A 25,653-nucleotide genomic window follows, 5' to 3' on the forward strand; every position below is an offset into this window, starting at 1 on the left:
AAACAAAACCCACCAACCAACAACAACAAAACGCATGTCATCAGACCTCAGATCTTTACCCATCACGCCTGGGCTATACCAATGAAACCTTCTTTCTAGAGAATTCTCTAAGGGCTCTTTCCAGCGGCAGCAGGGCCTCTTTCTGGTTCAGTGGCTGGCCCTGCTGTGACACTTGCTTCTTTCAGGTAGCTATGAATTGGAGCAGAGTTTAGCCTAGTCTCCCGGTCCCTGCTCTTCCCTGTCATTGTGGGTTCATTAGTCTGTGGTATCTTTGTGGGAAGCAGAAGGAAGCACCTTTCTCTACTGGCTTTTAATTTCTCTGGCTCTTCAGGGAGCAATGCAGATCCAAGGCTCAAGTTCTGTCTCATTTGTAACTAGTGATTTGGAGTTCATCATAGGAATAGGCAATCCCCTAGCAGCATCTTGAGATCTTATCCAACTGAGCTTTGACTTGTCAAGAGGGGACTTTTGCCTCTACTGACCTCTAGTCTTACCCTTGAACTCAGTGATTCTCTTGGCAAGAAAGTCTTCTAGCGAACCAGAGTCTTTATTTCCAAGGGTCATCAGAGGGCTGGCCAGCTGCTGCCAGCTGCGGCTCTGCTCTACTGGGTTTCCTTCGTTAGGACGAAACACGGTGCTCTCTGGCTCTGCAGCAGAGATGTACTTCCTGCTGGGCAAAAGGCATTCATAGACACAGCAGAGAGGAACTGGCTGACAAGTGGGGGAAGCATCGACAGAGGACTTGGACTTAGATTTGGCCACAGAGGCACCACTAGCTTAGTTCAGGGGTTCCTGTGTGTGTGGGAAAGGAGTCAAAGGTTACTGATTTTAGATCATATGGATTTGGCAAGGTAACAGAAAATGAAGTTCAAATGGGAAAAACAACCTGTTGTCCAACATAGGCTTTCTTCAAATCATTAAGCACAGTGTGCTTTTGGTAGACACATGGGCAAACACTGGATGCTTGCTTTGTGGTGGTTCGCAACTCATTCCTACTGATTCTCAAGGATGATGGCGTCTGCTTCTGACTGAAAGTGAAGACATCAGGATTGATTCGGTCTCACAGAATAGCAGCACCAGCACCCAAAGCTTTGGTTATTTGTTTTAGTTAGTTTTTTTTTTTTTTTTTTTAATTTTTGTGACTGTTGGCTTAGGTGTGCAAAATGCACATGTATGTGCACATAGAGGCCAGAGGTCAACCTCAGGTGTCTGCTATTACTCTCCACTTAATGTTTTTGAGCTAGGTTCTCTCACTGCACTAAGTGCATCATCTGGCTAGAGAGTCTGGCCCGTGAGCCTCTAGGTATTTTCCCAGCTCTGCCTCCTAGTGCTAGGGCTACAAACACCATTCTGTGCATGGCTTTTTCTGTGAGCATTATGAATGCTTGCCCACTGGGCATTTTACCCACTGAGCTAAACTCCCTAGACCCAACATTGAATTCTTTGGGGTTTTTCTTGTTTGTTTTGTTTTGTTTTGTTGTTGTTCGTTGTTGTTGTTTTTTGGAGACAAGGTTTCTCTGTGTAGCCTTGGCTGTTCTGGAACTCACTCTGTAGACCATGTTGGCCTCAAACTCAGAAATCTGCCTGCCTCTGCCTCCCAAGTGCTGGAATTAAAGGCGTGCGCCATCACTGCCCAGCTCTTTTATTGTTTTTTAAGATGAAGTTTTTCTGTGTAGTCCCGGCTGTTCCGGAACTCCCTCTGTAGACCAGGCTGGCCTTGAACTCACAGAGATCCACGTGCCTCTGCCTCTTTAGGGCTGGAATTAAAGGTATGCACCACCACAGCCCAGCCAACACCAAATTCTTAACCACTGCATTATCACACCTTAGCTCTAACCACTCTCATGGGCTCCTTCTTCTGTCTGGTTTCACTGGTACTTTCAGAGAGACAGTAGTTTCCCTTCAGTTCCACAGAATGCCCAGCTCTTCTCTGTCTTCTATGCCAGCCATTTGTGAATCCTACAAAATCCTCTAAAGTATTCCCAAGAAAATGATAAATACCTTCTCTGTAGTCCCAGGACAACTGGATCTTACCCAAGCCCAGAGAAAAATCATTCTTTTTTTCTTCTCCTTTGTCCCTTACACTACATACAGGTTCTGAGAATTGAACCTATGGACTTAGGCATGCAAGCACTGAGCTGCCCTCCGCCCCACAGAACAGCAGGCCAGAAGGGAAAGGCTGCTATAGTAAATTTGAAAGAAAATAATTGTGGTTGATTTTATGATTTTAAGTGCACTGAATATGTAAATCATTTACAAAACTCATCTTGGAGGGCATTAAAATCTAGTTTTAAGAGAAAGTTGACTCCAGGTCATTTTATAACACAAACCTGTCCTTATCTGCAATCATTTAGGCTAGAAAGCCTCTGCATCAGAGAGAAGCCAAGGAGTCTTAAGACTCTTTTCTTGAGCTAGGCCTTTTCCCAGGCTGGTCTCAAATTTGCTTTTAGGCAAAGAGTGAACTTGAACGTCCGGTCCTCCGGCCCCCTGGGAGCTGGGATATAAGCAGATGCCATTGTGCATCTTTATGCATGGCTGGGGTTCCAACCCAGGAAAGACCCTGGGATATAATGCTTTAAGTTTTCATAATCAATAGATGATTTGGACAGAGACATGAACCCTCCCCTTAGTGCTTTGAGTTCATCAAACTAAAGACTTCTAGGCTCTTACCATACCCCCAACTTAAATAAGTTAAAGTCAGAACTAAAGTCAGCGTTAACATGGAATCCCTCCTTCCTTAGGCCACTTACGGATACCACACAGTATGGATCCTTAAGGTGTGGATTTAATAACTTGTTCTAATCTTCATTTTAGTGCCAAGGTTCTTTGAATCTTCCTTTTTAAGTCATTCTTGCCTGGAACAGCAGTCTATACCTGTAGTCCCAGCTACCCAGGAGGCTGGAGCAGGAGGATGACTTCAATCCAGGAATTCAACACACTAGCCTCTGCAACACAGGGAAGCCCTGTATCAGAAAGTCCCGAGTGGTCTAAAGAGATGCTAACTGGTTAAGAGTACTTGCTGCTCCTGCAGAGGACCTGAGTATGTTTCCCAGCACCCACGTGGTGGTTCACAACCATCTGTAACTCCAGTTCCAGGAGATCTGATCCCCTATTCTGAAATCCTCAGGTGCCAAGCACATAGATAGTAGTACATGCATACATACATACACACACACACAAACACACACACACTAGCATTCATACACATATAATAAACAAATTTGACATTGTTCTTAAGTCACTGTGGATAGAGACATTTTGCACAGGCCTTTTCTGGGAAGGGAAGGTTACTGAGATTAATAACATTCCGTCTGTGGAGTCCCTGGAAAGTCTCTGAATTGAAGGCCTCGAGACTCAAGCATTTAAACACTGCTCTCTAGACAGTGAGGAAACCAGACGACTTTCTGTTCTATTTTCCAATTTAGAAGGTTATCCATGCCAATTTTCCACAACAGAAGCAGCTGGACTGCAGGAGGCTCTGGAGTTATGGCCCATGGGTCAGCGAGGCCTGTGGGAACCCAGAGGACCAACAGGAGAGGGTGATTAGCTGGCAGTAATTGAGGCGAGGATGCGTGGCTCTTTTGGGACTTTTGAATCCGTTAGTGAGAACTGGTGAGACACTGGCTTCCTTCTGGGAAACGACATTCAGTTTAGATTCTTTTCATCCTCATGAAAGCCAGATTATAGACTCATTTCACGTATCATTTTACAGTGCTCTTACCAAAATCATATTAATCCTTTCATCCCGCTGCTGTAGAATTAACCCAGCAGCAGCAGGAACAGCAGAGGGTTCCTTTTATTCTAGTGGTTGGTTAGTTTATCGTGTTCAAAAGAAAAGAAAAACGGTAGATTATGTGGTCAACACTCCCAAGGAAATCATAATTTAATGTGGCTAAAGCTCTGTCATTTAAGATTTCACTTTGATCTCCGAACTTCTTGTGGATTTACGTGTCAAGGAGCAACAGCCTATCATGCTCACGACAGCCTGGTTAACACTCAGCCCTCACTGGTTTTGAATCTTGCCTCTGCACAGGGTGTGAAGGAGCACAAATGCGGGATCTGTGGGCGTGAGTTCACCCTGCTGGCCAACATGAAGAGACACGTGCTGATCCACACCAACATCCGTGCTTACCAGTGTCACCTCTGCTACAAGAGCTTCGTGCAGAAGCAGACCCTCAAGGCTCACATGATTGTCCACTCGGATGTGAAGCCTTTCAAATGCAAGGTGGGGAGAAGGGAGGACTTCAGGGGCTATGCAAATGTCTGATGGGCAAGACACTGGGAAACCTTCTACTACATTTCTTCAGTAGTACCACTAAGGCTCAGAGAAGGTCACTCCACCACTCTGACCCTGTTTCTACCACCCGAGCTCACAGCAGTCCTTCCCTAGTTCCTGTTCAGGTGACTGTGGCCTTACTGTTTGGATAGTGGGTAGGGAGTGCGTCATGAAAACTCTGAGCTCATTATGTAATGGCTCAGAAGAGGCCGAAGGTAATGGGGGGCACTACTGATCTAGAGAGGAGAAACCAGGCTGGCCCTTTTCTATTATAAGCCAATGAGTAGCCACAAAAAGGAATCTGAAAATCTAACACATTTCCCCCCTGTCCTGTCTTGACACTTGAGCTAGATCTGACAATATGAGAGCAGACTTCCCAAAGAGGATTCTGGCAAGCTGACTTCGTTCTCTCTGGATAGACTTTCAATGGTCAGATTGTTATTCTTAAGATAGTTGCAATGATATTCACAATAGCCAACCCATGGAACTAACCTACAGGCTCATCAGAGGATGACCAGGAGAAGGGAAGGTATTACACAGTGGAGTACTAGTCACCCATAAAAGGAACAAAACCCTGGGTCTATGTCAAACATGAACAGAGACCACATTGGAGGACACAATGTTAAGAGAAATAAAGCAGGAACAGAGAGACAAATATTATATGCCCCAGCTCATACAAAAAAGCTAAGTTGACCTCATAGAAGTAGAGCTGAGAAAAGTGGCTACTAGAGCTTGGGAGGAAGAAGAGGAGAGAGGTTGACTAGGATGCAGAAATAGAGTTAGATGGGAGGAATATGGTCTGGTGTTCCATAGTACAACAGGGTGACTAGTTATGAAGGCTTTATAGAATATTCCCCTGAAAGAAGGATTTTGAGCATCTCCAGCATCAAGACCTATGTAGTGATGGTCTACTGATGACCCTGATCTACTCACTACATGTTCTACACATGAATCTAGATATACTATACCAAACATCTATGAATAGTTACTATGTGTCAATTCAAAACATTCTGGAAAAAGTAGAAAAGGATCCAAAGCTAGTCCTCCAAAGGACTCCAGAAATGCTTGTGTGGAGTAAATATGAACTGAGGCTCTCCAATATTTCTTCTTTGTAGCTGAGTACCATGTAGTCCAGGGCCTAAGCTCTGTTGTCCCAACAGCTGTATCAGAGGACTCAGACTTTGGTTTATTCTTATTTTCTCAGCTGAGAGGGTATATGAGCTAGAGCTCTTACAAGACCATGGCTGTCCAAGGCTGCCCTGCTCCATGGCTGTTTCCAGCAGAGTTGCTTAGGCCTGCCTGGTTAGTCGGAGGACCTCGGGGGTGGGTATCAACCCAGCCAGGAAGAGAGAGCAGAGGGGAAGAGGAAATACTGCATTCAGACAGTGGAGTGTATCTGCGTGAAACCTAAATTTTCCTTTTCTGCTACTGCATGTTGCCGGGTGTGTGAGTGACTCACTTTGCAAATCTGTGTCCCTGCAGTTGGATTCTCTTCTTCCAGGAGGGGTTGCTGGCTAAACCCCTCCGCAATATGTCCCCCACTTAAAGGAATCCCTGTGAAGTGGACTTTTTTTCCTGTGTTGGCAGCTTCTCGACAGGGTGAGAGGTCAGGAACCAGAGCTTCCCTAGGCTGTGTGGACATTGTCTGGAGAGGGGCCTTCTCCCCGACTCCTTTCCTGCCACCCGCTTCTGTTTCCCCTTCTTCTCTCCAAGTTTTCAGTGGTTTGAAGGCCACATTATGTCTGTCTTGAGCGTGTGAGCTAGAGGAGGAGAAAGCAGTGAGGTATGTGTCAGGGCCCAGGGTGGAATGGAAAGGCGAGAGTTCTTCACAGGGGATGAGCAGCTCTAAGGGCAAATAAAGCATTCATTTAGACTCAGGTCCCTCTGGGCAAAGAAGCCATTTGTACTGTATCTATTTGATCCCTTGGTAGAGAAATATTGTCTTAGGGGAACCCCCTGAGGTGGAGGGGTAGGTCAGAGCAGACACAGTCTTGGGAGAGCCCCTAAGATGGAGGTCAGGACAAGGCCAGTCTAAGCAGTGTGGGATCTGGGGGCATTCCTAGAACAGTTCTGTTTCCCTACCTTCAAAGGCTTACAATATTTCTTTGGCCTGATAGTACATAAGAATCTAAAAAGTGCTCTATAGCACCAGAACACAAAAGCTGCTCAGAGTAGTGTCCTCTGGGCTGCGTGCTTCAGTGGGCCATCCTGGATGGGGACTTTTGGCTTCTGTTCACAGACAATTGTGCCCTTCTCCACCCTGATGACTGTGTGTGCCATACATGGTTCCAAGAGCATGGGAGAGTCAGCTGTGTGGCTCAGAAACTCCATTTTGCCTTCCTTAAGGGTTTCTGAGGCTCCTGATGTCTGGCCCACATCACCAGATCCCATAAGAAAGTGAAATCCCAGTTTTGACAGGAGAGACAGGGAACAGGAGCTGGACTGCTCACCTGCATGGCTTCTCTCAGAAGGTCAGAGCTTCTCTCACAGCTCTTCACCTAGAGAGTACTGTCTCTCATCAGGAAAAGCGATTTGGAGGATAAAAGACATTCTCACCAGACTTAGCTGGCCCTTCTCCAACGCTTAGACATTTCTGAAATGACAATCCACATAGGTCACCTTGACTGAGCCCTTTCTTCCTGAAAGCTCCAGAAGCAAGCTGCCAGGCTCTTTTCCTCCTCAGTACTACTTCCTCACAGTGGCAACCTTTGAGCTAGCCTGTGGTATCATCACTCTTCATCATTTCAACAGACTTCCCTGGTGTGTATGGGTTCCTTCCCATGCCTGAAAACCATAGGGTAGAGAGATTCATAAAGCCCAAGGTCCTGATTCACATCTCTCGGAAGGGCAGGGTGATCTTGGGAATGTCCTGTGGTTCTTGCTTCCTATCCATGTAGAAATCTGTCCCTGAATGAAGGTTGTAGGGTATTGGAAGGGTTAGATGAGAAATGGAGGCCACTTGTTCAATGCTATGCACTTCATGGCCAACTGAGACAAATGTCTGATCAGCCACATAGCGATGGTGGGAAACAAACCTAACCACTTACACCCAAGTTTGATAGTCATAACAGAGATAGTTATTCTCTTCTTGTGACTGACATGGCTGGCAAAAAAAAAAAAAAAAAAAAAAAAAAAAAATGAGGCTTCCTGCAGCCACACTGCAGCCCTTTCCCAAAAATTTCAATAAGAAAGATTCTTTCAGCAACAGATTCTAACTTCTTGGGATTGCCATTAAAATCCCCTCCCCAACATAAATCCCCCTGTTGCAGCGTGAAATAGTTCTCAATGGAAACAGCTGTCCCCAGTGAGCAGAAATGTTCACTGGCTGTAGATTCAAGCAGTAACAAAAAGATGGGAAATTATTGGAGAGGGAAGTTTTCCATTCTCTGTTTCTCTCTTTCTTCTGTGTATGTATATATATATATATATGACTGCCCTTCTGGACTCTTGCTATTGGCTCGACTTCTAGACTCCTTGCTCCTGGCAGCCAGCTGGAGTTTGTCCAGAGAGCCAGCCTGTAGGCTTAAGCTATGTTTCACAGATATGCTTCCCAGATTTGGCGTAAGCAATCAGCTCTTGATTTGGATACTATCTCTGTAGCGGCGGCACTCCATAATAGCCAAGAACCAGCTGCCGGCTTTGGAAAACCTGTCCAGGAAAAGCTTCCATCCAGAATTTCCGGGACAAATTCTCTTTTGAGATGGGTGAAGCCCAGAGCTGCCTAAGTTATGAATCACCAGGTCCTCTACAGCCTTTTCTACAGCAGAGGGCTGAGGGGAGGCCTGTGAGTGGGGCAGACGGGTGAACTACTTCACCCGTTGCCTTGAAAAGGGGGTTCTACTTCCTTCGAAGTTCGGTACACTGAAAGGAGAGAGAACAGACTGGGTAGTTGATAGGGCTTCAGTGCCCTGGGTGAGGGTTTTCAGGTTGGTGTGGAGGGGGTTAAGGCAGTGACCAGATAGAAGCCTTTTGGCAGCAAAGCCCTCCTCCTCGGCAGAAGGAAGGATATCGCTGTATGAACTGCCTGTTTAACAATGCCTCACATGTCCCCAGGGGCCCGCCTGCAAATAGATTTCATCTTGCTTTCTCTTGTACTTTTCAAAGCTTCCTGTTTTCTCACGGTCCTTTTGGACAGTTTACACTCTCTCTCCCTCCCTCCCTCCCTCTCCCTTTGAGGAAAGGAACACCCTTCTTATGAAAGAGGAGAGAGGGAGAGGAATGTAAGGGAGGGCAGCTGAGCAGAGGCCATTTTCTTGGGCTGGCTGAAGCTCTTTGACCTCTTCTCTCTGGATAGGAAAACACAGCTTCCTGGTGCATCTTGGCTCTGAAGCTCACCGCAGGCAGTTTAGACAGGTCCAAGTGCTGTTTGGCCCTCTAAGCCTCTGGACTCAGCCAAGTGGTGGCTGTCATTGCTCCATCTCTGCCCACTGCCTTTGCTGCCCCAGGGGCTCATGGAAAGCAAGCAACTTCAGGCCCTGTATCTCAGGGCAGAGGTTGGGAAGGGCACCAGGAGGTCAGAGCAAGGAAGCAAAGAAGACACATGACAGCTGTTTCAAGGGCATCCCGGACATCAGAGAGACAGATGCTGAAAAGCCCGCTGATCTGTAGTGAATCTCTGCTTTCCACCCATGAATCCTGGGGCTGGCCTTCTCTTCAGCCCTAGGTCACCTGGCAGGGGTTCAGCCAGAAGATTCCTTTCCATTTGATTCCATCCTTTGATGTTTGAAAAGCACAGCATCCTCACTGGGGTGCGGTGGCTCACATCTGGAAAGATGGAAACTGAATCCCCAGCCCTCTACCAGTGTCTCTCTTAACTTTGGGCAGACCTTGTTAGGAAGGAGATTGTTCATCCAGGCCTCGCATGGGAGTATGCTTACAGTTTCAATTCAGGAAGCCTTCCCTTCAGCTACTGATTTTTTTTCCCCAGAGAAGAAATGAGTTTTGCTGCTCCCTCTGCACTATTGCTCTTGTCCCCAGTTGCAGAGACTCTGCTTAAAGCTGACATTGCAGGGCTCGGTCGATCCCAGCCTCTTTCTCTGTCCCCTCTTCATCGTCTGAGAGGGATGGCTCTGTGTTTCACAGACATAAAAACAAAACAAAACAAAACCTCTCTACTCTTGGACATTGTCATGTGAGGACACTCTTCTGGGAACTAGAAAGAAGCAAGTGTTCTGAATGAGAACCAGAAGACTCTGTGGAGGTCAGAGGTGGAGGAAGACCTTGAGTAGCTCCTGCTGATATGTGAATGAGGCCCAAGTGCTTCAGGTCCTTCAGGATCTGACTCCACCCTTCTAAGGGTTTTAGTTTACAAACTGATGTGCCTGCAGGAGAGTGGGAAAATGAGGAGAACAAGTAATGGCTGTATTCTAAGACTTTTGTATAAGGTGATGCTATTTTCCTGACTTGTTTACATGTTCTCCCAGCCTCATGCTTATCTACTCCGGTTAAGTAGTCCTGTCCCTGATGCTGAGGTTGGTTACAAAGAAAATAGAGGTGACTCTGGCATTGAAAACTGCCTGGGCCCTGTTTGGGCCTTCAGATACCCATTAGAGTTGACGTGCCTCCACTTACCGCTGTGGTATTTCTCCACTGTTACAACCAACAGGCTACCACGAGTTATGCAGGGCAACTCTACTATTTAAAAAAGAAAAAAATTAAACTTGCCAACAGCACAGAAACTAGAATCAGAGCTGACCCATCATAATGTTGTATTTGGCATGAGTACCCCACTCTCGAAGAATCAGAAAGGAGGCCACTGCTATTTGCATGAGTTTTTTTTTTTTTTGGTTTTTTTTTTTGTTTTGTTTTTATTTTTCTGTTTTTTTTTTTTAATTGAAACTAGTATACTAGGGTCACCCTGCATTTGGGACAAGAGTGACCCAGAGGAAACAAAGCTCTAAGTTTTTATACCTTTTCGGAACAGAGTTTTACAGTTTACAACATGGGCTGGTTACACTTTATCTTTCTCATTGTTCTTTTGTTTCTATTGACCTTTCTCCTCCAGGTGAGGATTAGATACCTGTGATTTGCAGGAGGGGTTGGGGGAGATCCGCCCTCCCGGGGGTGGGGGGGATGTTTCCTGGAATCGTATATTCCTTGGGGGTGGGTGTATGCTCTGTAAACTCTTCTGAAGCTCTTTGTCATAAGGATTAATGGACCTCCCTTGCTTTTTGGTGTTTTTATGAGGTATCTCCGTTTTGCTCAATTTTTACATTAACTCACAGTGGACTTTCCTTCAGCCCATTGGGATTACTGTGGAGCACAATATAATAATTTTCTCTTGTCAGTTTGGTTTTTTGAGACAGGGCTTCTCTATGAGGTCCTGGCCACCCTGGAGTTCATTAAGTACACCACACTTGCTTTGAACTCACAGAGATCTTACAGTATAATTTTAAAGCCATAATGTTCCCATATACCTCCAAAATGTCCCAAAACTTTTGTGTTGAGTGGACTGATTCAGAATATCTGTAACAGTGAAGAATGAACTCACCAGGCTCTCAGAAAGGACCAAAAGGTAGTTTGTCAGTCCTAGTGAGGGTTACTATTGCTGTGATAAAACACCACAATCAAAGCACCTTGGGGAGGAAAGGGTTTATTTTTCAGCTTAAAATTCTAGGTAACAAACAGTCCATCACTGAGGGAAATCAGGGCAGGAACCTGGAGGCAGGAGCTGATGCAGAGGCCATGGAAGAGTGCTGCTACTGACTTGCTCACCATGGCTTGCTCAATCTGCTTTATTATAGAATCCAGGACCATTAGCCCAGGGATGGCACATCCACAATGGGCTAAGCCTTCTGCACCAATTGCTAATTAAGAAAATGTTGGATCTTATGGAGACATTTTCTTAATTGAGGTTCCCTCTCTTCAAATAACTCTAGCCGGTGACAAGTTGACATAAAACTAGACAGCATGCTTGTCTGAGGCTGAAGAGGAACCTGCAGGTTATCCAGAGGTGGCCATTATGACAAGCACAGAACTCTGAGGGCAGATTTGCTGTGAGGGGAACTTGAAGGCTGATGAATGGAATCTTGGGGTAGATGAATTGCAGGATCTCTTCTGACCCCAAGTCCCAGGTATGATGGGTATGACAGCTATAAGCTGTTGACCCTTTTCACAATGGCAGCAGTTTACCTGTAGTGTAAGGCAGACTGAAGTGTCTATAAATATTAATGAAGACAATTCATACTTGTGCCAAATCAAAAGTAAAGGACACACCACACATTCTTCAAGAAAAGGATGAAGTACCTGCCAGGCTTGTGTGTGTGTGTGTGCGTGTGTGTATGTGTGGTCATTCTTTAGAAGCCATCAGGTTCTCTGCCCCCTCACCTAAGTATCAGCAGTTAGGCTAGGCTGTCTCTCTAGTGAGCCCCAGGGACCTGCCCATCTCCACCTCCTCAGCACTAGGGTTGCAGAAGCATATCACCACAAGAGTTTTATGAGTGGTGTGGGAGTCCTACTTGGGCCCTCATGCTTGCATAGCAAACATTTTACCAACTAAGTTGTTGGCCCAGATCCATCTCTCTAATGGAGCATTTTTTCAGGCCAACCCAAGAGGCTAATACCTGAGCATCATGAGAACAACTAGAAGAGGAATATCTCCCATCATGCAAGCCAGCACAGAGGCCTGTTTCCTTCACTTTCAGTGATATCTGTCTGCTTTACAGGGGACCATCTGACCCATCTGTGTTTACATTAGAGAGGAACATCTGACCTATCTCTGCCTGCTTTAGAGAGGAGCATCTGGCCCTCTCCATAGCTGCACTGGCTTGATGATTGAAGTCATCTTTCAGCCCTCAGCTTTTCTCTCCCTACATACCTTCTGTTCTCCCACTTGGGGCTTTTTCCTCTTTAAGTTCTTCTACTGCAACATGCCCCACCCACTAGCAGAGGACTAGGATCTGCTGTGTATCAAGCATACACAAGGTAAGTTGCAATCCAAAGGCAGGCACAGACTCAGTCTGCCAGGTGGGAAACACATTACTGCTGTTGATTCAACACTGGTCTCAGCCATTTCAATAGCAACACACCTCTCAATACCCAGGGATCACCCCACAAACTATATGAGCTGTATTTCTTTTCTTTAATATGTTCTTGGACTTGAAATGCCTAACACAGATCTTTAGGTCTAAGGGTTTGTTCCTTAGCTATAATAGGGAAGCAGGAAAGCTAAGCTATCATAACTTTATAAAGAAAACAACTTTAGACATGTGCAAAATGGAGCTCAGATTAGCGTCTTCATGAATTCTGTCTAGTGGCAATAAAGGAAGTAGTCAGGCTGCATATGGCTTCTCTTATGTAAGTTGGAGTAGGTCAGCTTTCCCAACCTTTCCTCCTCTTAAGCTGTTATTTCTTGTTGTTCCCTCATCGGTGGTGGGATTCAAACCCAGTGCTTACACATGCTGTGCAAACACTGTACCTCTGAACCGCATCCCCTGGCTTTGGGTCACTGTCTTCTAATGTGTATGGTGTACAGTTACTCTGAGCTAAGAACTCTGCCTAGCATCGAAAATTCATTCTTGCTGGCCACGAATCAGAGGGGAGACGTGTACTCCAAATCCTCAACTAGGTACAGAGCCAACCACTCATAGTCTGTGCATGGATTGTTTACATCTTCTGCACAGCCCCAGGCTGGTTCTTCAGACACCCTACCATCTTTTTGCTTTGCTTCCCAAGGTCAAGCTTGTCAGCTCTGCCCATTTTTCCAAGGTTAGCTCCATTGCTCTTCCCTAAAGAAAACAGTGCCTTTGGTAATAGAAATTCAATGTAGCATCTTCAACATTAGCCTTGAAGACCTCTGTCAGTGAGATGAGCCCCAGGGGATGCCATCCCTCACATGGTCCCTGTGGTTTCTCTCACCCTTGTGGACTGAGGATAGAGAAGAGTGCTCTGTCATTACTTAACACTCTGGTCTAAGCACAGGCTCCGAATCCTTGTCTTCCTCACTGCACAACCAAGGAAAAGCTGAGGCTCCCAAATGTTGCTCTCCTGAGGCACAGGGACAAAATATACTCCAGAGTCACCATTGTGTACTTTCTTCTGTGGAGGAGTATCAGATCCATTCTTGAGATCTGTCACGTGCACACATAGGCCCACACACGTACACATCCATAGACTCAGACATACACACAGATGCATACATTTCTAAAAGTTTAGAAACGTGTGTGTGTGTGTGTGTGTGTGTGTGTGTGTGTGTAGGTATCAGACAGTATTCTCATTTCTTTAGATCCTCTACCTAAAGAAAAGATGGCTCCTTTCTTATATTTCTGTCTCTTTTATCTAGTTACATAGTAAGTTTGAGGTCAGTCTAGACTAAATGAGACGCCTCCACAAAACAAAACAAAACAAGAAGGCTTTTTAATTTCAAGCTTTGCAATCTGTGTATTGAGTTTAGAGATCCTGAGCACCTGTGCCTCGCAATCCACACCACCTGCTCCATTCTGATACGCAGGGAGCTCCTGTTCCCTCCCTGCCTTTCGGGAGGTCATTGTCTTTGGAAGTAGTAATAGCACCAAGCAGGTGTGGCCAGGGCTCTCCAGACCGTCAGCACTAGAACACGGGTTCTCCCTGGCATGATCACTGTGCCCTGGTCTCTGTCCAACAGCTGTGTGGGAAGGAATTCAATCGGATGCACAACCTGATGGGCCACCTGCACCTGCACTCGGACAGCAAGCCCTTCAAGTGTCTCTACTGTCCCAGCAAGTTCACGCTGAAGGGCAACCTGACCCGCCACATGAAGGTCAAGCATGGCGTGATGGAGCGAGGCCTTCACTCTCAAGGTACTGCCTCCACTGTGGTTGGAAACCCTGCCCACCATGCCCAGAGGATGGCACATGGAAGAGCAGTGTGCTTTTATGGGGGCACTTCTTGGGGGTGGAGTTATCTTTACTCAGAACGGGGGTGTATCTTAATGACCACAGTAGAGCAGCAGAGTAGGCAAGAATAAAAGAGTCATACAGAAACTCAGGGACACAATAATGATGCCAGTGGTACTGTCCTTGGCTCCTTTGTCTTGGGCAATACATGGAGCACTCTATTGTTTCCATGTGGCAGGTTGGAAATCTGAGACTTCCAAAGATGCTCAATTAAAAAAAGAAACAAACAAACAAACAAAAAAACAGATTCAGGATTTAAACCCAGGCTTTTCCACTCAGTCTTTATTATATCCTTATTGTATTACTTTATTATACATAGTCATTATTATATTATTACACACACTTTTGACATAGCTAGGTGACATGGGATTCGGAGCCTGTGCTTAGACCAGAGTGTTTCTTCCATTTTCAAAATCAAATGATGGGTCTGCATGCCATGCACCAGCAGAGATGTGTTTGTAGTGGGTGATGTCCTTTCTGTTCACATAAGGGGCAGCTTTCCTATTGCCCTAGTGTCCATGTGAGCAGGGGGTTGTGTCTCTTGTCTGAACTAATGAAAATCTCTTCCTTAGCTCCAGGCCATTGTCAATGAAGAGTTTATTATGCCCCAGGTCCCCTGAGTGCAGCAGGCTACTTAGTCACCTCATCCGCTAGCCCTACGAAAACAAACAGCAAAACAAAATAAAACAAATATACAAACAAACAAACAGACAGACAGTGAATGTACCTGCCCCCCAAACTGATGCAGAGACAAAGCAGGGGAATGAGAGAGAGCACATGGAGTCTCTAGGTCCGTGTGCAGAGAGAGAGAGAAGACAGTCACACGCAGTGTTTACAAAATGACATCAGCAGCTTTTTGACCATTAAGATGGTGACAGCTCATAAGACTTATCAGCAGCGACCTCAGTCATCTCTTCCAAGTCCATGAGAGAGCCTGTCCTCCTTGGGTCTGAGGAGACCTTACAGGTGTCACATAAAGTACCTGTGACAAACTGAGGTTCGCAGGCACAGCTGGGACTCGAACACCAGGTTTTCTGAGTCAAGCCTGCATTCGCTCACCATCCCAGTCAAAACCATGGCCGACTTGTCTGTATCTGCTGCTTACGAAGTGAGGTGGATGGGCGCAAACATTCATTAAACCCATGTCTGAGCACACAACGCAAACCAAAATAAGCACAGAGATTCCAGAACACCTCTGAGTTCATGGGGACCCCCGGCTCACAGCCAACTATGGTCACTACAAATGAGTTTATGCAAAAGCTTTTTAAAAACTACTGGTTAAAAAGAGAAAGTCTCTCTTTTCCTTGGGATACCCTTTCTCTTTAATCATTTATTGACTCTGCTCAGCCATGCTCCCTCCAAAGCAAGGCATGGATTTTTCTAAAAGTAGAGTTCGCTTCATCACTTGGGTGGGAAATAGCCATAACAAGAAGAAGCCTTCCATTAGAAATCCAACGTGGTCACTGTGAATTACCCCACACTGAATCTCATAGCCTTACAGGCACACTGCGACTCTCTCACTTTGTGGGATGGGGAGAACACCACTGTGTATCAGAGGATTGCTTTGAAAAAAAAAACCAACAGATTTTCAACAATTTTAGTCGCTTCATCTATAAACAGGTTTTTTTTTTCTCTCAAAAAAAAATCATTAAAAAGATGAAAAGATTCCTTTTGGCCCCTGACAAGATTAAAGCTATGGACAGCAGGCATCATTGTCCCTCGGAGCCCCAACCCTTCCTTTCTTCTCTCCCACCACAGCCTGCCACCTGCTGTATCCGGGACACCTCCCTTCCTGTTTCTCAAACCTTCAGGGTCCCTGCTGTGTCTCACAGTCTGGTTTGGTCACCACAGGCAGAGGCCTTGAACTCAAGATGAAATGAGCCGCAGTCTGTGCCCAGTACTAATCCCTAAGCCCATGATTCTAGACCCAAACTGAAAGTGAGCGGGAGCCCCCGCCCCAGATCACCCTGCCCATGGCAGGGACATCAGATCTGGATCCGGTCAGGGATTTTGTGAGCACCTCAGAGACCCTCGTCTCTGTGCACAGGGACCACAGGCTGTGGAGTTGCTTGGATTTGTTTGTCTTGGTTTGAAGATGAACTGTCCTTGCTGTGGCTTTATTATCTGAGGTCTTGAGATCTCAATATTTATTGAGGACTAGATGTTCTCTGTGAAAAAGAAAATGAGAAATACTTGAGAAGTGAAGAGAAAGTGCGGTCGTCAATTGAGAGTTCATCAGTTTTGAATTCTGAGCCTACATCCTTCTGGACAGTCTTGATGAGAAAAAAAGGGAAGAAATGATATAAAGAAGTGGGGGGGGGGAGATTTTAACTTAGAATAGACAGAGAGTACATGTATGTAGGCATTTTTGTCACGCAGATATAGTCCACTGGTACTTCCATTTATGTGTTTAAACCACAATTTAGATACTGGTTTTTTTTTTCATTTTTAGTATAATAAAAAAATATTTCACACATATTCTGTGTTCCCACCCCTCCCCTTACTTTTTCATATTTTTTTATATTTATTTATTTATTTATTTATTTATTTATTTATTTATTTATTTATTGTATTTTTGAGACAGGGTTTCTCAGTGTAGCCCTGGCTGTCCTGGAACTCACTCTGTAGACCAGGCTGGCCTTGAACTCAGAAATCTGCCTGCCTCTACCTCCCAAGTGCTGGGATTAATGGCATGCGCCCCCACCGCCCAGCAACTTTTTCATATTTTAAATTCTCAGTAGAGACATGCTAAATTAAGAGACATGTTGCCAAGTTTGCCTTAAAGAGTTCTATGGACTACAAGCTTCCCATGCCCAAATCTTTAGTTGGAACATCTCCCCCCTTATTTTTAAAAGGAACAATCAGAATACCTAAAGGGCCTGGGGCATGACTTTTCTGAGACCCATAAATTCTGCTCTGGTCCCGCAGGTCTGGGTAGGGGACGACTCGTCCTGGCACAGTCCACTGGTGCGCTGAGGAATCTGGAGCAGGAGGAGCCATTTGACCTCTCCCAGAAGCGCAGTGCGAAGGGGCCAATGTTCCAGTCCGACGTGGACAGCACGCAGGGCTGCCTCTGCCAGGAGGAGGAGGAGGCTGGTGAAGAGGACAACTGCTACGAAGTGGAGCCCTATAGCCCCAACCTGGCCCCGGAGAGCCAGCAGCTCTGTGCGGCTGAGGATCTGTCTACCAAGCAGGAGCAGGCCCTACAGAGCCCTGGAGAAGGATGCAGGGATCAGGATGCTCCGGAAGAGCAGCAGGAGGACAGTAGCGAGGACCACAAGGACAGAGACATAGACCGCAGGGAGAGAGAACTAGACTGCGCCATCAGAGACGAGCACCTGGGCAGTGGGCTGTTGCAAAGCAGCGGGCAGGGTCCCTCGTTTTCTGATTACTTATACTTCAAGCACAGAGATGAGGGTTTAAAAGAATTACTGGAGAGGAAAATGGAAAACCAAGCAGTCCTTTTGGGTATCTAAGTGAACGGCTTTAAAATTCCATTTGGAAAAGGAGATCTAGGCAGTTCAACTATAGCTTTCTGTGCGAACTGTCATTTGCTGCAGATGGCAGAGTGGCGCCAATCTTTACAAATGGCTCAGACTAAATGTGTGGGTAACACACACGCTTCTCAGGTTGTTCCTTGGGCACTTGGCAATTTCATACGTGTGCAGGGCCCCTTTGGTGGTATTTTATACAACCCCCACATGATGAACTGTGCATTCTTCTAGATATCTAACTGCAAGCTGAACCTCGAGGTGCTTTTAGATACTGTTTTCTCCTAACATGCAGTGATGCAAGTCTTTCTAGTTGCAAGACTGTGGTGCTCCTGTTATCTTAATTAGTGACTACTTAGTTGCATTTGAAGGTTACAGTATCATAGATGAAAGTGTTAGTAATTGTATATATTAAAATATAGCTTCTATTAAATAATAGAAACACAGGAAATGATGCAAGAGATGAACTGTTGGGAATACAAACGTAAGGCTGGGTTTCAGAAGAAGGTGAATCATTTTGACTAAGACAGAACCAGATGATGCTAGCCATCTGGTTGGATCCTGTCTTCTGCTTCAGCTTTCCTGGTCAATGGGACATTGGGGGAACCCCTGTAGACATCTGGAAAATGCTTGCAGGTCCCGGCTCTTCAGATCAAACCCACCACAAGAAGAGCTGCCTTACCTTGCTCTGAGGCCTCATGCCCCATGAAGCAACTGAAAGGAGAATTGCCTTTAAGAGTGAACAGTGGAGCTTGGGCTATGAAATGAGGTTGAGGACTGCTCCCGAAAACAAACTCTGACTTATTTGGGTAGAGGAATGATCGCCTGTTCATCACCATAAGCAAGACCTGAGCTATCCTTGGAGAGCTGGCTACATGTGAGAATCATCCAGTAGATCCATTAGAAAACACTGATACAGCTAGGCATGGTAGCTCACAACTGTAATCCCAGCACGTGGGAGGCTGAAGCAGAAGGATGGCCTCATGTTTGAAACCAGCCTGGATTACAAGGTCATCCCTCCTCTTAAAGAAAAAAGATAGAAGTAAGCAAAAACCCTGTGAGGTTCTGGGTTAATCCACCTGGAGTGGGGCCCAGCACTGGGAGTTTCCAAATCACCTCCAGGTGCCTCTTAAAAAGGAAAAGCACCAGTCTCACATAGCCCTTACCCAGTTCTGTCTCCTGGGACTTCCCACTGTTAAGACATAGTTTTGATTCTGTCTTTAGATACAGTGAGGTGGCAGACAGAAGACCTGCAACTACAGTGATGATTGGGCCTTTGTTCTTGTTCTGTCATCCTCATAAGGATACATCACACACACACACACACACACACACACACACACACACACACATACATATACACACCATACATACACACATACCATACACAACACACATGCCAAACATCACACTACACACACCATATATACATAGTTCACACATACACCATACATACACACCACACACATACTGCACACATACACTATATACACACCACATACATACTGCACACATACACTATATACACACCACACACATACTGCACACATACACTATATACACACCACATACATACTGCACACATATACTATATACACACCACATACATACTGCACACACACACCACACAGACACACACATACATCATACACATACCATACACATACCACACATACCTCACACACACACCTCATACATATACACACACTTACACACACACTCTCTCACACACATCCACACATTGTAAATATACATTTGTGTGTGTGTGTGTGTGTGTGTACTAGAAGACAAAACCTGTGATGCTTGTAGACACTTAGTGTGTTGAAAGATTCATGGCTGGCCTATGATGACTCTTACTCTTGTCCAGATGTATGAACTGCTGTTGCAGTGTACTGTGAGGATTATAATGGATATGCTGGGCCTATTGGGCTGGCCTTCTTAGACCAGCCACCATGGAGAGCAGTGCTGCATGGGGCGCTTTCATGTCACTGGCTCATGGTAGGTTCTAGACTGTTTCTGTAAAACCTGTCTTTTGATTGAGAGTGTGGACATTCTTGGTAAAGCCAGGTTCTAGGGACCACCTTGCTGCCTCTCCTCACAGGATTCCCAGCTCATTTGTCTAAAAGACCCAGTCTAGCTCTTACTACTGGATGCAGCTTTCTCTACCAACCAAGTTGCTTCTCCATGAGGCTCATCCAGTCCCCACCATTCACCTATGTGCACAGACAAGCTTTCAGCCGTTTCTCCCACCAACATCCTAAAATTCCTTTCTTTGTCACGACCACCCCAGTGAAGGACAAAAGACTTGTGTGTTTCCTACTTCCAGCTATGCACATCTCTAGGTCATAACATCTGCAAAGGTGATGGATGGTGGGGAGATTTCCCTGGGTTTGTTTTTATGGCCACAAGCGCCACTCAGGACAAAGAGTTGTTGAAGTCTTCAGATGGGCAAGAGCCCTTCTATTCACTGCAAATGGGGCTTTTTGCTGTCTTAGATAAAAGTGTTCAGGAAGCTTCATCCATGAATCCAGAATTGAGGCACATGTGCTGTGCCTGACCACAGTTACACATACTTCCAGGTACCTCTGGGTGTCCTGTTGGAATAGAAGGAACCAGGAAAACTTAGAGGAGAAAAATGTAGTCCATCCCAAACAAATCCTGTGGGAATGTTTGAAGAACCAATTTGTCAGAGAGAATGGTCTAGATGGGTGGTTTGTGAGCATGTTTTGAAGACTTGCGTATCCCATCATATAGGCCCCTCCAGAGTTGGTTTAAAAAAAAAAAGGAGATACCCTGCTCCCAGGACCATTTCGCTCAAATCAGCAGGCTTCTTCTGTGCCACCACACATGTGTTAGCATCCTGAGTGAGATTTCATGGAGGGAGAAGAAAGATTCAGGGAAAGAACTGCAATGTAGTGTGGAGTATGCCCCTGAGCCTGGCTCTGGCTTTTACTTCCCAGATGAAAGACTTAAGTAGGCTATAACCTGAAGGACAACCCAACACTCACCTGGAAGTAAAGCTAGCCCCGGGTTTCATGTGCAGAGGAGGCAACCGCCCTCATTTATACCTGTTATCCCAACGAAGCCTTTAGTATTGTTCCTTGATTTCTCAAAAGCATCATAAGGAGTGAGATCAGGTTCCTGGACTCTGGGAGAGGTGTGGCCAACTCTGGTCAGGTTAACCAGATACAAATCTGAAGTAGGCCTCATGGAGCCCAGCTCAGCAAACCAAAGAATAAAGTCATCCAAGGTCACCAGCATTCCAAAGCCACAGCCTTCATCACATTCTGAAAAGAGGTCAAACCCAAATGCTTCCCAGCCTTTGGACCATCATCACTTTCACTTCCCAGCCTTTGGACCATCATCACTTTGACTTATTAGGCTTTGGACCATCATCATTTTGAACCAGCTAACCATTTAGCCTAGTGGCATATTTGTCTCCTGCCCTTTTCACTCAGGCTTGTGATAGTCCTCCTTAGTTTATTTGTATCCCTCTTTCATCCTCTTATGATGTTTAAACTTGGATATCACTTTGGCCATGACAACGAAGCCAATCTTTCCCAAGCCAAAAGGAGCTAATGGTTTTATCTGGATGTAAGTAGTTGCAGAAGAAAGCTCAATTGCTGTGCATTCTGTATTTATTGAGCCCCAAAGACATTCAATAAAATATTAACATTATGTTTTGAATTATGATCTTTCTCTGCTTTGCTGAAACAAAATGTAACCAAGCTAACATTTAAAATCCTTCACATATTTGGACAACATTACACCAAATGTTGTTTTTTATACAGAATTTGGGCTTGCCAGTAAAAAAAAAAAACCTAAAGCTCCAAGTGTCTAGCAACCCAAGTTGTGAGTGTTACTTCCTGTTTCCAGACAGTTTACCTGGAAATGGCATGTAACCTGTATTATGTTAATTTAAGTAAATAAAAAAAAATAGTTGAAAGAACTGTGTTACTTATTTGGGAGTACTTGAAAATTGGAAAGGATGCTGCCGAAAGGTTTTTCTTGCTTCAAAGCGCAAAATCTGGTGTGGGTTTGTTCTCCAGGAAGCAGATGCTAAGACAAATTGGTAGGTAAGACGTTTATTTAGGATTAACACGCGTGAAAAGTAGAGATGAAAGACCTAGCAAAGAGAAAAGGTTCCAGTGTAGTTCTAAGCCCCAGTTAGTCCTGGTAGACTGAGATGGGGTAAAGACCTTCCAGCCAGCTGTACCAGACTGGGCAGGAATGTCTGGGTCTTTGCTACCACTGGCGCACCAGCTACTCTTAGCCCACACTCAGCACCAGAAGTGGGCTGCCCTGACGAGAGCACACCCCAGCATTTGGAACTGACCTTATGGGGTACACATCTGGGGCTGGCTGCTAACTGCTCTCTCCAAGCAGCTATATGTCCTTTCTTGGAGGAAAACCAGGGTTGGGGGTATCTTCTCTGTATCGCTCAGTGACGCTGCCTCTAACATTATTCCAGGTCCCTTTGTAGAGATCCATGGACCTCCTCTGGAAGGTTCTGGTAGGCTCTTCATGAAGACAGAATCTTAAAAGAGGAAGGTGAAAGCAAATTTCAGCTCCTTTACCTGCAATGTGCCAGAGTCCAAAGTGTGGGGCTAGACCTCGTCTCAGGACACACTCAGTCTTCCTGAGTATGTAACACCCTTAAAAGACTTGGATCCACAAATAAACTGAAGAATGGTACCCAACCCTCACAGACTGTTTTCTGTAAGAAGTACTATAAGGAACATGCAATTGTAGGTATCATATCTGTGATACAGCCAGTGGGTCCCTCTCTTGGTTTTATTTACCGTGTAAAGGTAAGCTCAGGGTTTGATGTGATTGGTGTGTGAGGTTCTGTGCTAGCAGGACACTCTATAACTGACTTGCACAATAGTACAGGCTAAGTTCTTACATACAGCAAGAACAAACTAAGGCAGGAATCTGGGTCTGTTCCTGCCGTCTCTTTGGGATGAAGGGTAAACCTGTCATCAAATGATTGGTTGTTCTTCTTGAGCAGTGGGCTCATGTGAGGAGCTTGGCATCACTCTTAACAGATGGTCCATTCAGGAATGGTAGCAACCCCTTAGGCCTTGGTCAGTGCAGTTCAGGGTTCCAAGCCTGCAGGGCCCTCTCCACCTTTGTACCTGTGGCTGCTTCACACAATGTGCTTTTTGTTCCAGCACCATAGTAGCTATTGACAGAGACTGATGTCCACTGGCACGGTCATTTGATCTGCCTTGTCTCTCTCAAGGTAGGTGTTAGCATGTGACACAAAGGCTTTCCTACTTTTATTCATTTCCATACATACATCCTCATAACTATCCTAGACAGATGGTCATGAATACCACTGCATTGTTAGCAAGAATAGCCTATACCTCCATTCTGGATAAAGTCTTTGTACTCCTCTGAAACTTCATGAACTGGGCCTCCTGTTTCTGCATTTCTCCAAATAGTCTTATAGCCCGAAATCCTACCACAGTGGTGAATCTCTGCTGGTAATATTTGGAGACCTTTCTAGCCCATTTTCACACATTCCTCTGCAGATAGTTCCAAAGAACCACATATTGCTAGCAACAGCCCCATTTCTTGATAAAAAAATTTTCTTAATTAGTTACTTTTCTTGTTTCTGTGACAAAATACCATGGCTGCCTTAGTGTTGTGTTGCTGTGAAAAGACCCCAAGGCCGAGACAAGTCTTACAAAAGAAAGCATTTCCCTGGGGGCTTGCTTACAGTTTGAGAGGTTTAGTCCATTTTTATCATGGCAGGAAGCATGGCAGCATGCAGGCAATTGCTGAAGCAGTAGCTGAGAGCTACCTCCTGATCCATAGGAGGGAGAGAGAGAGAGAGAGAGAGAGAGAGAGAGAGAGAGAGAGAGAGAGAGAGAGAGAGAGAGAGAGAGAGAGAGAGAGAGAGAGAGAGAGACTCTGGGCTTGGCATGGGCTTTTGAAATGTCAGAGCCCACCCCCAGTGACACACTTCCTCCAACAGGTCCATACCTCCTGATCCTTCTAATCCTTTTAAGTAGTGTCATTTCCTGGTGACAAAGCTCAAATATATGAGCCTGTGGGGGTCATTCTTATTGAAACTACTGCGATGAGCAAGCATCTTAAGGATAAGAGGGTTTATTTTGGCTCACAGTTCCATGTCTGCCATGTGATGACATCATGGAGAATCAGTGTTAAATCAGCAACTGCTCTTCTGAATAAATGATATTGAACTTGAAAACTGAAGGGCAGAAAGGCAGCCATGGGATAAGGAAGAAAGGGCTTTCCAGGTCGTGTCTAGCACGTGGGCAAAGCTCCTATAGTATAAAGAAGCATGGTAGAGGGGAGTCATGGCCACAGGACAGTGATGGTGATACAGTATGAGGATGAAATAAAAAATCATGGAACAAAGAACACAGTATTCACAGTTTTGAAACTTGCTTTAGTTATCACAAAGGAGATGGTTTGGAAGGTAGCCAGAAGGATGCTGGAAGATACTCAAGTCAACTTTCATATCCTGTGAGAGACATTATCAGGATAACATGATAACAAAGAATTTAAAAATGGGTGTAATTGCACATATCTGTATTTCCAGAACTCAGGAGGCTAAGGCAAGATGCAGAGAGTACAATGGCAATCTGAACTACATAGATATCTGAATCTGTCTCTCTCTCTCTCTCTCTCTCTCTCTCTCTCTCTCTCTGTCTCTGTCTCTCTTTCTCTCTGTGTGTGTGTCTCTCTCTTTCTCTTTTTTGAGATCCTTTGACTTATACTCAAGGAAAATTTAATAGCAAAAACAAAAAGTGGACTGGGATGATGTATCAGTTGGTAAAATGCCTAGCTTGCAAACATGAAGACCTAAAGTTGATGCTCCAGAGCCCATGCATGGGGCAGGGCTGCGCCAGTCATCTGGATGTGCTAGTGCTTGTAAATCCTGGAGCAGGAGAGCTGGGGAAGGGTGAATCCCCTGTGCTTACCCGCCAGCCAGATGAGGCAACTTGGTAAGCTCCAAGCCAGACCAATAGAAAACCCTGTCTCAAAAAAAAAAAAACCAAGGTGGCTAGCACCTAGTGATGAATAGCCTTCACACATGTGCACATATAAACACACATGTGTGTATGCACTCATGCATGCATGCTTACACATGCACACACACACACAAATAAAATAAAATGCATACTTTTCTCAGCCCTTAATGTGAAGCCCATCTCCTGTCCTAGTGACTAAAGGGATCAGTTAGAGTCTGTGGCTCCCAGGATGAGCATGCTCTCTGCTTGGTGGGTGAACTGCACACTTACCAAGTCCTGAATGGTACAGAATTAAGTCCATCTGTTTTCTTTGTTTTCTTCTATATTTCAGTTGGTGAAAAGTGAAGCAGGCAAGAATTACACAGGCACAAGTGATAGAAGAGATGGCAGAGCACAGTTTGAGACTCTAAGACTGTGTGATGCTAGGAAGAGCCCTTTTATCTTCCTGGCTCCCCAAGCTACCTCTGACCCAGCAATAAAGCAAGTACATGAAAACACTTTCATCCCTAAAAGAAAATTCATGGCCCAAATACATTTTCATTAAAAAAAAAATTCTCAAAAATCTAGCTATGCAAAAAATGTGGTCCAGGGCACACCTTACTTAGTGAGGTGGGGAGTAAACACAGTGTTGTTATGTTACAAGGCACAGAGACAATTGTTCCTGGCACCCTGATCACACTATAGGAAGAAACAAAAAACAAAAACATGTGGAAGGAATTTGTCTCCGCCCTTAAGGAACACATAGTTCTGAGCCAGACTGTGGAGACCAGCAGGACACAGCTAAAGATTAATCAAATCTTTCCCAGAGCCTTGCATCTAAGAACTCTCTGCTCCATGGAAAACTAGATGCATTCACAACCTGCTTTTGTTGGAAGTTCCCTCTCCCTCCCTCTCTCCCTCCCTCCCTCTCTCCCTCTCTCCCTCTCTCCCCCCCTCTTTCTCTCTCTCTCTCTCACTCTCACTCTTTCTCTCTCTCTTGCTCTTTCGCTCTCTCGCTCTCTTGCTCT

The 25,653-nt window shown here is 45.3% G+C and overlaps 1 protein-coding gene across 2 annotated transcripts in view; it reads left to right on the forward strand.

Annotated features, from left to right (window-relative positions):
• Window positions 1-18,814, forward strand: part of Znf366 (zinc finger protein 366) — a 64,104-nt gene extending 45,290 nt beyond the window's left edge. Inside the window, exons 3-5 of one of the 2 annotated variants that reach the window (XM_031360080.1) lie at window positions 4,034-4,225; window positions 13,878-14,052; window positions 17,077-18,085. In XM_031360080.1, the coding sequence (XP_031215940.1) occupies window positions 4,034-4,225; window positions 13,878-14,052; window positions 17,077-17,624 (915 nt within the window). In that variant the 3' untranslated portion in view covers window positions 17,625-18,085. Of the gene's footprint in view, window positions 1-4,033; window positions 4,226-13,877; window positions 14,053-17,076 lie in introns of both variants that reach the window. The other variant, XM_031360079.1, reaches the window with a different exon arrangement.
• Window positions 18,815-25,653: the final 6,839 nt, after the last annotated feature.

Source organism: Mastomys coucha, unplaced genomic scaffold (genome assembly GCF_008632895.1).
Source record: "Mastomys coucha isolate ucsf_1 unplaced genomic scaffold, UCSF_Mcou_1 pScaffold8, whole genome shotgun sequence".
Lineage (NCBI taxonomy): Eukaryota > Metazoa > Chordata > Mammalia > Rodentia > Muridae > Mastomys > Mastomys coucha.